Source organism: Phaethon aethereus (genome assembly GCF_964289735.1).
Source record: "Phaethon aethereus genome assembly, chromosome: Z".
Lineage (NCBI taxonomy): Eukaryota > Metazoa > Chordata > Aves > Phaethontiformes > Phaethontidae > Phaethon > Phaethon aethereus.
Window position 1 is genome coordinate 85,053,414 of NC_138577.1, and position 12,074 is coordinate 85,065,487.

At 47.1% G+C, this 12,074-nt stretch overlaps 1 protein-coding gene across 1 annotated transcript in view; it reads left to right on the forward strand.

Moving 5' to 3' along the window:
• Positions 1-9,016: 9,016 nt before the first annotated feature.
• The window catches only part of RASA1 (RAS p21 protein activator 1), a gene marked incomplete at both ends in the record, with an annotated part of 64,064 nt that continues 61,006 nt past the window's right edge, over positions 9,017-12,074 (forward strand). The window contains one exon of the mRNA XM_082013814.1: positions 9,017-9,456. Coding sequence (XP_081869940.1) covers positions 9,017-9,456 — 440 coding nt within the window. The remainder of the gene's footprint in view (positions 9,457-12,074) is intronic.

Sequence of the window (12,074 nt, forward strand, 5' to 3'; positions counted from 1 at the left end):
CTGGGCCCCGTGTCCACTTAAACCCTTGCAGTTGCTGCTCTGTTTCAGGTAGAATATGCATCATGGCAGCTACAGCTTCCATGCAGTATTATCTGAAAAGCACGCTTCCACTCGCCTCCTGTGTACTAAGATAATATGCCACCATCTCTGTGATTGACACTTACCTCTCTTTATCATTTTTTCATCTATAACACACTTAAAGTTTATGGATGGCAATCATCTAACAATAGCCTTCCTCAGGAATGTCAGATTTGGGTTGCCAGATGTGCAGTTTGGGCTTCACTTTCTGATCAGTTTCTAGACTAGTTCTTGAATTTTCAGGTTTGGCTGTAAATTAAAACACAACTCTGACAATTCCAAGTTAGTACCGACCCAGGTCTGTGTGAGACCGTACTGCAGAGCATGATGCTCTGAGAACAAACCAGTGCAGGTGCACCTGGATTTGAATGTGCTATGTCTGAAATAACAAGCCTGATCTCCAAAATATACTGCTTTGTCAGTATGTTTTTCCAGATAGTTATTTAGCTGATAGTTTTTGAGAAGTAACAATCACAAGTAGAAAATCTAAATGTAAGAACTGATAAAATTTTCCTTATCTGTACCTATTTATAAAACATCTTCTGCAGGAGGTTTATGTGAAGTGTTAGGATATCTGTCCAAACTTACCAGGTAAAATGGAGCTGAAAGTCAAACCACAGTGGCTTTTCTAAAAAACAAAATCCTGCAACTTCATAAAAAGCTGTAGCAAGGGACATCAGTGAATATGCATTTTCTCAGACACATGCAGAAATGATAGAAAACTATTTGCCCACAGGAAAATACAGGAAGTAGAACAATTTGAGAATTCTGATGCACTGCTTCACTGGGTTTGCTCTACACAATTTCACTTTTTTTCATTCTCTTATGCTATGTGTACTTTTAATGGTATTAGCATTAACAGGCACATTTCACTTGATTAGGATTCATGGGAGAAAAAAAGGCATTGTGTCTGCCTCACTGCTGTAGGTCTGAAAGAAAAAAAATTGTGCACTGACTTACAGAGCAAAGGGCAGCAACAAACAAAGCTTTTGACTTGCTGTTAGTACAGGCCAGGTTGTGGCCAGGAGGCTGTGCAATGCCTCCAAACAGCGTGCTACTGAATGCCATTATTCTTGCTTAAAATTGTTTTTCTGAATAATTAACTTGCTGATATGACCTAAGATGAAAATTCATTCAGATGAATACAGTATTATTTCCACCAGCATGTCACAAAACACCATGTGAAATTTCAGGAAGACAGCAAATGGTCTAAAACTAGAAATATATCAAACTGTAAAATACAGCACAAAATACAGAATATTTTGAAAATTCACTGGTAATGTGGTAACAGAGTAGAATATATACTGACATCAGTGTACTTCACTCAAAAAGAAATAGATTTTTAAAAAGTCAACAGTAAAATAATTAATCTTTGATTAAGCTAGTAAGCTCTGCACAACATTTAAATGGTACGGCATAGAAACTCCACGCATTCTAATTATCAAGAAAACTGCAACACAACAGGTTCTGAGCAAATCTGTACAAATAATAAAGGTAGGAAGTATTTCCATCAATGTTCATGACTGGAACAACTGGGTTGAAGTACGCCCAGACTCAGGTCAGCAAGGAACAAGATTTGCCAGGAAGGAAAGACGTTGAGCCTCAATATTCTAGCTAACATAAGGCTTCAGACCCAAAGACGTGTTGTGCTGAGGCTGAGTATTGAATTGTAGTATCAATTTGTTTCTGAAAAGAAGAAGATCTGCTGTGTGCACTGAGGGCTCATGAAAAGGGACTGAAATACCACATGACTATTTACAGCAGCAAACCTGTTAAATATGCAAAGTTAGAGGGGAAAAGAAGAAAGACTTCTTTTCCAGATGCAGCCTGAAGTGAAGTGAGACAAGTGAAAACCTACGCCCCATGTAATGGTGCTGCTGTAAATGTGAAAAGAGAAATTGAACAACTACAGGCAACTATACAAAAGCTTTTTAAGCCATTTTGGAAGGCAGACGAAATCAAAAGAACAGTATCACATAGTAATAAAAAGGATTACCTCAAGGTAGTTATTCACATATATTTTTTCATCTGTTTAACAGAGAAAAATAAAGGTACTGACCTAGCAGTAACTCCTTATTGAATTTTAAAGTCATACACATAATGATTCTTAAGATAGGATACAATTTCTATTAGTGTGGGGATTATAGTCATTTATGTGGGCTTAATTAATCTCCATCTTAAACATTTATTTGAAAGGATATCAAACTACACAAGAACAAAATGAGTAGGGATAAAAAGTTATGGAAAAGTTTGGAGTTTGAGAGAGAGAATTTCTCATGTGACAAAAATGTTCTTGAAAGTCAATAATGATCAGGAAATAGTTAAACAAATATAACATTTGAAAACTGTAGATCTTTTAAAATGAAGAGGAAGATTTTAAAAATAGTGTATCATTAATGATCTATTCAGAGATTCAATACAAACAAAATATTCAATGCAAACATAAGTTTCTAATTTGTACCACGAACATGGAAGAATTGACAGCACAGCCCCAAATTAAAAATGTAGACAGGGATGATGACTGTTCAATGATTACCTTATGATAATCAGTCTGGGAACACAGCCACCTTTACTAATAAAAATAAAAGAAAATATAAACATGGTGGAAGTGAAAAATTTACGTTACAGGAAATAAAAGTATCAGTATTCATGTTCTTGCCCAGATTCTGCCCATCCTACCACCTCCCCAGCAGTACATGTGGCCTCCCGTGGGCTTATAACAGGTATGCAGGTAGGAAGAATTAGTATTCACTCTATAACCGCTTATTATATAGCTGTTGGAGTACGAGGGGAAGAACTGGAATAGCTGGAGTATTCAAGGTTCTTAATCACAGGAAGGCTGCTTTCTTATCCTCCATCCATTGATAGAAAAGTTGAAAACTCCCCTGTTGCTATTTATTTCTGAGACAGGATAGAATCATAGATTCATGAAATAGTTTGGGTTGAAAGGGACCTTTCAAGGTCATCTAGTCCAACCTGCCATAAGCAGGGACATCTTCAACTACAGCAGGTTGCTCAGAGCACTGTCCAACCTGACCTGGGGTGTTTCCAGGGATGGGGCATCTACCATCTCTCTGGGCAACCTGGGCCACTGTCTCACCACACCCATTGCCAAAAATTTCTTCCTTATATCTACTCCGATAGATATAAGGAACTCTTAGTTTAAAAGAGTAAACTCTTTTAGTTTAAAACCATTACCCCTTGTCCTCTTGCAAAAAGCCCTGCTAAAAGATCTGTCCCCATCTTTACTATAGGCCCCCTTTAAGTCCTGGCTGCCTTCTCTGCTCCAGGCTGAGCCCCCCCAGCTCTCCCGGCCTGTCCTCCCGGCAGAGCTGTTCCAGCCCTCGGAGCGTTGCTGGGGCCTCCTCTGGCCCTGCTCCAGCAGGTCCGTGTCTCTCCTGTGCCAAGGGCTCCGGAGCTGGTCGCGGCCCTGCAGGGGGGTCTCCCCAGAGCGGAGCAGAGGGGCAGAACCCCCTCCCTCACATTGCTGGCCACGCGACTTTGGGGGCAGCCCAGAACACGGGTGGCTTCTGGGCTGCGAGCACACATTGTTGGCTCCTGTGCAGCTTTTCACCCACCAGGACCCCCAAGTCCTTCTCCATGGGGCTGCTCTCCATCCCTTCATCCCCCAACCTGTGCTGATACCAAGGGTTGCCCCGACCCAGGTCCAGGACCCTGCCCTTGGCCTTGTTGAACCTCAAGAGGTTCACACAGGCCCCTTCCTCGAGCTTGTCCAGGTCCCTCTGGATGGCATCCCATCCCTCAGGCGCGTCAACCGCACCACTCATCTTGGTGTCATCTGCAAACTTGCTGAGGGTGCACTCAGTCCCACTGTCTATGTCACTGATTACGATATTAAAGAGTACTGGTGCCAATACAAAGCCCTGAGGGTCACCGCTCGTCATCCATCTCCATCTGTACATGGAGCCGTTGACCACTACCCTCTGGATGTGACCATTGAACCAATTCCTCATCCACCCAACAGTCCACCCATCAAATCTGTATCTCTGCAATTTAGAGAGAAGGATGTTGTGGGGGACCGTGTCAAAGGTCTTACAGAAGTCCAGGTAGGTGACATTGATAGCTCTTCCCATGTCCGCTGATGTGGTCACTCCATCATAGAAAGCATTTGCAAATAGGCCTTTTCCTGAAATCCCTGGTATAAATGATGTTAGGGTAGTTAGTCCTTCACTCCTGCTGTGGGGATGGTGTCAGGCTAGATTGTCTGAAAAGTGTGTTTGCATATTTCCTAGAATCAGTTTTTGGGATGGTGAGTCTGGGAATATACATGATTTTCCTCTCTGCTGGCTATTGGGTCTAGTATCCCTTACCCTTGGTCCAGTATTGAAATTGTCAGAGCATAGGGAGATCACGATTTTTCTGACCTAATTGTAAGACGAATCTGCAGAAAGGCCAAAACTGGGTCTAACACACAAAGGTGTATTGTTGCACATTTGTTAATGCTGCCATCAAAACTACCTGTTTGCTTGTTGATTTATGGCAAATAAAATTCTTAGCACAGGATTCTGCCTGTGGAGGACTAACACAGTCTGTGCTTGTGCTTGTAAATAAAACCGAGTGTTCCAGGCACTTGAATATGATTGTCTGCAGAGCCCAGAGCATAGCGACCTTTCCTGCTATGCCTCCGACCATACCACCAGCTTGGTGCTGCTCGGGGGCGGACGTACAACAGGCACTCCTCCCATCTGGCAGTCTTGTCCGCAGCCACCCTGCTGTGCAGACCAAGAGAGCTCCCATGTGGAGTTTGTGCCAGCTGGCTTGAGACCCCATGCATGGTCACGATGACGCTTAATTCACTACTGTGGGGTAGATGCAGCCATAATTGCTGTTATTTTATTAATAGTGACATGTGGCCTTCATAGTTCTAGGTCATACTGCAATGAATTTGGGATCCAAAGCTATGCCTTCCAGTGTAGTGGTGGGTGAATCACAGCGGCACTGAGGCCTTTGAACTATGTTACTAAATCAGAGACCCTGCTTTATACAGGATTTGTGCCATACCACTCATAGTTGGGACTAACATAATGATATGTACCACAATGGTGACAGTGGTGAGATGTTCCAGGCAGCTCAATACATGATTAAGAACTCAAATTTCTGGGTTTGTCACTGAGTTGCATGGCCTTGAGCAAGTCATTTGAACGAGACTACACTTTCTCCATCAGTAAAGGAAGAAGCTATTTCAACATGTGTCAGAGGATTAATTAGGTTTTTTACAACTTTTGAAAGCTGTTAAACTTTAATGCTTATTAGGATAAAGAGCCACGTAAAGTGAATGACCCAGTATTTCAGTTATTCATAGAGAAGGTGTGGCTTGGATCATGGCTACAAACACCAAGTAACCTTCACTTTCAATCCTTATTTCAGAAAAAAAACTGCTTCTCTTCTCTGCCCGAGTGCAGTTTATTTTCACTTTTCCAAAGGTGTTATCCGTAAGGCCTTTGACACGGTCCCCCACAACATCCTTCTCTCTAAATTGCAGAGATACAGATATGATGGGTGGACTGTTGGGTGGATGAGGAATTGGTTCAATGGTCACATCCAGAGGGTAGTGGTCAACAGCTCCATGTCCAGATGGAGATGGATGATGAGCGGTGACCCTCAGGGCTTTGTATTGGCACCAGTACTCTTTAATATCGTAATCAGTGACATAGACAGTGGGATTGAGTGCACCCTCAGCAAGTTTGCAGATGACACCAAGATGAGTGGTGCGGTTGACGCGCCTGAGGGATGGGATGCCATCCAGAGGGACCTGGACAAGCTCGAGGAAGGAGCCTGTGTGAACCTCTTGAGGTTCAACAAGGCCAAGTGCAGGGTCCTGGACCTGGGTCGGGGCAACCCCTGGTATCAGCACAGGCTGGGGGATGAAGGAATGGAGAGCAGCCCCATGGAGAAGGACTTGGGGGTCCTGGTGGGTGAAAAGCTGCACAGGAGCCGGCCATGTGCGTGCACAGCCCAGAAGCCACCCGTGTCCTGGGCTGCCCCCAAAGCCGCATGGCCAGCAGTGTGAGGGAGGGGGTTCTGCCCCTCTGCTCCACTATGGTGAGGACCTGCCCTGCAGTGCTGTGTCCAGCTCTGGAGCCCTTGGCACAGGAGAGACATGCACCTGTTGGAGCAGGGCCAGAGGAGGCCCCAGCAACGCTCCGAGGGCTGGAACAGCTCTCCTGGGAGAACAGGCTGGGAGAGCTGGCGGGGCTCAGCCTGGAGCAGAGGAGGCTCCGGGGAGACCTTCCTGCAGCTGGCCAGGACTTAAAGGCGGCCTATGAGAAAGATGGGGACAGACCTTTTAGCAGGACCTGTAGCGAAAAGACAAGGGGTAATTGTTTTAAACTAAAAGAGGGCAGATTTTGACTAGATATAAAGAAGAAATTTTTCACAAGGAGGGTGGTGAACCACTGGCCCAGGTTGCCCAGAGAGGTGGTCAATGCCCCATGCCTGGAAACATTCTAGTTCAGGTTGGACAGAGCTCTGAGCAACCTCTGTAGTTGATGATGTCCCTGCTCATGGCAGGGTGTTGGACTAGATGGCCTTGAAAGGTCCCTTCCAACCCAAACGATTCTATGATTCTATGCACAAGAAGTATGAAAAAAAAGTTACAGTTGTTCCTTCATCCAAACGTATTAAAGTAAATAAAGCCCCATGAAGGCTTGTGTAACAGGAGTCAACTTGCAAGCCCTGAGAAAGATGACATGCAGGTCACCTGCAGTGACCTGGGGACAGACAACTTCGCCTCCAATGTGAACAGAAATGGTGTGTCAGGGGCAGCAATGCAACAACACGGCTGATCTTACTAGAAGCTCTCTTTCTGTGTAACCCTTGCCAAATTTAAAACTGCTCTCCCCAGAACAGGACTCCTCAAGGGAGTGCCGCAGCCACATTATCCCCTCCTGCAGGAAATCCTTAGCACAGCTGTCCTTCCAGTCCCCATACACACATGCTGCTGCCCTGGAAGGCACTTGGAAAAGCCTGCCTCATATAGAGAATCTTGTAAATATTTACACTGCATTTCTATATTTAGGCATGTCACTTCTCCAACAGCAACAAGTCTGTGTTAAAATAATTTTATTTAGAAATCTGTCAGGGGAAGCAAACAGCAGTAAATAGAAACCCAGAGAGGCAGCAGGCTACGACATTATTTGAAATTACATTTATAATACTGAAACATGGTAACGCAAAATCAAAGTTGTAAGAGTCTGCTGTTGAAACTGCAATTTCTAAAACTGAAGAACGGCATGGTACAAACATCTTACAATGCTGCAAACCAAGGGCTAGAGCCAGCTTCTTTCAGTGACACTGGGCACCAATCCAGCATAGTTCCACTGATCTTAGTGGTGCAACTAGAAGAAAATTTTGCCTTTAGAAAGGAAGATATGAAACTTCATTTCAGCAGAAAAAAAGAGGTTGGCTGGAGAGCTGTGAAAGTGGGAGTAGTAGTTTGTTTTAGTGGCCTCAGGAAAAATTCACTTAATACTTTTGGGTAATGCAAAGCTTTGAAAACCTGAATGTTTAGATGCCTTCTGAGAACTCTTGAGAGACATACAAGTGTCAACGTGCTGCTATTTGTCAGCTCTTTTTACACCGGGGGAGAAAGCAAAATAAAAAAAGTCAAAAGATATCTACATGTTATACGGCTTTGTCACACGATGTCTTCTTGATCGCAAGAGCTACTTACGTGTGAGGTGAACCTGATGTGCCAAGAAAACCCACTTCAGTTAGCAGAATTATTAATGATGAAAGATAGGCTTAGGGGTGCGACAGTCTGCAGGCTTGAGTAACAAGAAAAGAAAAAAAGGTACAATTTCAGGGAAGTGCAGAGTAAATACCTTTTTTGTAGCAATGGAGTCGCAACTCTTACAAGATAAATAGTACCTTGTAGGCTCTAGGATGCATTTTTCAATTCTTATTGCTAGTAATACCAGGTTCTTTGCAACAATATGCAAAGGAGAGGGCTCTTTTTAAGTCAATTTCTCTGAGAAAACCAACCCCAGCGAGCACCTTGGCCACCTCCGCCAAGCCAGCCAGGCCCAAAGGCGCTGAACCGGCGGTGGATCTTTTCCACACCGTGCGGGTTTCTGCCCCCGGGCTGGGATCGTCAGGCGGCAGCCGGACCCCAGCGCGGCCCACAGCGCCCCCGGGCCAAACCCCGCCAGAGCGCCCCCTCCCTCCGGGAAGTCCCCACCCGCAGGGCTCGGGTCACGCCACCTGCCGAAACGAGGGGTCGCGGGCACCGCCGAAGCCCTCTCGCGCGCTGCCTTCTAACGGCCGGGGCGCGCGACACGGCCCCCGCGCAGCCCTTACTCGCAGCCCCTCTTCGCAGCCCCCCGCCCCCGCAGCACCTGCCGCCCGCCAGCGCCATTTGCCCCTTTTTATTCCTTTTTCGTGTTGCTTTTTTCTTTTCCTTTCGGGAGGGAGCGGGGAAGGGGCTGTGCCCCGCTTTACTCCCCCCACGCCGCCCCACACGCCCCCGCCCGCCGCGCGGAGCCTTCTCCGAGCTGCCCACCCGCGCACGCGTGTGTGACGGCGGGGGGGGGGGGGGGGGGGCGGAGTGCGCCGCGCGCAGGCGCGGTGCGGCGTGGCGAGGCCCGTGGCGCGGCCGCGCGCTGCCTGGGCGGCCGGCGGGAGGCGGGGTGAGAGCGCGGGGCCGCGGGAGCCGCTCCCCTGGCGGCCGCCGGGGGCCGAGGCAGCCGCGCCGGGGCCCAGCCGAGCTGCCCTGCGCGCCCAGCCCCCGCCCAGCCGGGTATTGTTCCCAGCCCGTCTCCGCCGGGGAAGTTTTGCCCTCGTCCCGGCTCCGCTCCCCGCCGGGGCGGGGCGGGGGGGGGCGGGTGGGCCGGGGCCCCTTTGTCGCCACTTCCCCGGCGTGCGGCGGGCCGCCGGTAGGGGGGCCGCAGGGGGGGTGGGGGGGGGGGCGAGGCTCAACATGATGGCGGCTGAGGCCGGGGGTGAGGAAGGCAGCTCGGTTACCTCGGCCGGGACGGCGGGAGCCGCCGCCGGCGCGGAGCCGGCGCACTACCCCGTCGTGTGCCGGGGCAAGGGGCCGGGGCCGCAGGGCGCCTTCCCGGCCGGCTCCGGCGGCGGCAGCCCGGGCGCCGGCCCCGCGGGTGGCCCGGCTTTGTGCTCGGTGCTGGGGCTCCTGGAGCTGGGCGCGGGGCCTGCCCCTCCGGCGGCCGACCCGGGGCAGGGGCCGGAGGCGGCCCGGGCGACCGATCCCGGCACCGCCGCCTTCCCCCCGCTGCCGCCACCGCCGCCGCCCGCCTTGGCCGGGGGGCTGGGGGCTGTGGACGAAGGCGACTCGCTGGACGGGCCGGAGTACGAAGAGGAGGAGGTGGCCATCCCGCTCAACGCGCCCCCCACCAACCAGTGAGTAGCCGCCGCCCCGCCGGGGCCCGCCACGCCCGGCCGCTCCCCCCCAGCTGCCGGCGAGCAGCGGGGACCGCCGCGCTGGGTCCCCACCATTGCCCGGTGGAAAGGCGTGTGTCAGAACTCGGGGAAGCCCCACAGAAGTTTTGCTCCCTCTCCCCATCCTCCTCCCCCGGTTCCGCTCCAGCAGGAAGGCTGCTCCCGCCGGGAGGGTGCCCGGCGGCGGGGGCCGGGGGACAAGCGGCTGCCCACCTCCGGTGCTCGGCCGTCTGCAGTGGGTGGGTGAAGGGTGAGCAACGGTAGCACAGGGACGGGAAGCTCCCCTTGGCTTGAGGTGGTACTCGGGTAATAACTGGGGTCAGCTCCTAGGGGGGGGGAAACAAAAAAAAAAAAAAAGGCCCCTCTGCTCTAGCCGAGTTATTTTCTTTTGCAAGTTTTCATAGCGATACTGCAGGCTGCCAGGAAGAGTGAGCTATTCCGGTTGTGGTTTAACTACCTGTTGGGGAGGCTTTTCCAATCTCCGCTAGCACTGTGGTCTTTCTTGGAAAAGCCATAAACTTTCTTTTTAACTTTTTTTTTTTTTGTGTTAATAAAAGCTAACAAAAATGCTCTCCGTGGCATAAAATAATTCATACATCTTGTCATCGTTTTGTATTACATTGCTCTCTACCAAAAAACAAAACCAACCACTCTTTAGCATTTCAACTTTGTATACAAACCTATCTAAAGTAATGCGCACGTTTGGTCTTTTTTTAAATCCAGATAGTCTTGAAATGTGGATTTAAAATGAACAAAAGTTAATTCTCTATGTTAAAGTCTTAGCAGAGAGGCTATTTTTATCAATAATGTCTAAATGCTTTGCTTCTCAACCCATTTAAAATAAAGTTGCTTTTAATTAGGTTCTGTTTGGAGAGAGGAGGCAGTTGAAAAGAAGAAACTGTAAACCTGCAGTTAGGTTTTATTATACTTAGCCATCCATTAGGTTAACCGGGATTCCTGCAGTGCTGGTAATAGAAAGAATCTTGCACTAGAGGCAGACCAGTTCTGTGTTTGTATTGTGTGAAATATAAGACCAGATAATGTTATACAGAGTTGGTGTAATTAGTAAGTAGTCTAAACACAACCTTTGGATTTCACTGTAGAAAGTCTGCAGGTTTACGTAAAGCACTTGCAAGGCTTGTATTAGAACAGAAAATAGCCCTCAAGCAGGTACCATGATCTCCCCAAAATGAAATGGCTTCAAAGGCTTAAATTGCTTTTTCATCAGTATCTAGAAATACGTTGTTCCTGAAATTACAGTGGGTATAGTGGGTAATTCAGGGTTTCGAGGTACAGGGTGGCAGGTTTATTCAAGATATAGGTCCGAAGGTTAATCTGAAAATCCATCTGAATTTGGGTTCCTTTTTACATTTTCTCATAACACCACTGTCAGAGAGTTAATTTATGCACTGTTTCAGGTACTTCCAAGATTTCAGGAGCCATTGTAGTTACAAGGAGGATGTAAAATGTAACTTTATAGGATTTCTTTTAAATTAATCTCTAACCTTAACAGGGTTCCTAGTAATCCTTTATTTTAATTTCTGGGCTTTTTGTGGAAGTTTCTAAACATTAAGGCCTTGTTTTGTGAAGACAGTCTTTGAATAGTCTTAAACTTGTAGACTTCCCTAATGAGCTAGAGATAGGATTAGGCAGATTTGACAAAGGATAAGGAGGGAAACTAGAAGCAAATAAAAGCAAAGTTAGTTCTTCGGTGTTTTCTGCCAGGCTGGTGAGATACAGAATTCTGCTCTTCTGGTTTTCTTTCTGAAACATCAGACTGCTGCATCTGTTAGACCCAGCTACGTTCCTCAGAGAACTGAGGAAAAAGCCAAACAGCAGGCTTTTCTGAAATATTTCTAGGAAGTCGGGTAATTCTAGATAATCAACTGTTTGATTCTAAATAATTGTTGGCACATCTACAATTCTGAGTGGGTTTTCCAGTCAAAATGTTGTCTTGTATGTCATGTGTAAGCATGATGGTTAACTTTCATGAAAGAGGATGTTAGATTTCTGACAAGGAGCACATGCTAGGGGAAGGCTGCAGAGGCCCTGATTTTGTTTTGATTGACAAGGCTACTTAGGTTATTCAAGCAAGGGAACATTGAAGTTTTTGCAGGACAAGGGCATAGTTTTGTAGTTAGATGTTCTTCTTTTGAAGATGCTTTAGTACAGAAATATTCCAGGAATAAAATACACTTTAAAAATCGATTCAGAAGTTCATACCTCCATACACTTAGTCTTTCTCTTTGTAATTTTATCCTTCGTTTGTGACTTTTCCATAAAAAAATTTAAGCTGGATGATTAAAATAACTAGAAGCTTTTTTCCTTTTCATTCATCTCTTGCCTATTTTATACAGCATCAGTTTTTACCATTCCTGGTTCAGTTATTTAAATTTGCCATATGTCAATAGTAAACTGTATCCTTTCAGTCCTGCTGTTTTATTTTGGAAGTGCCCTTTGTAGTCGTACCATCTGCTTCTATGGAGTTGAACTCTTGACTTATTACCAAAAACCAGTTACCAAAAAATATTACCAAATTACCAAAATATTATGTATCATCTTCTATAAGGAAAGGTCCA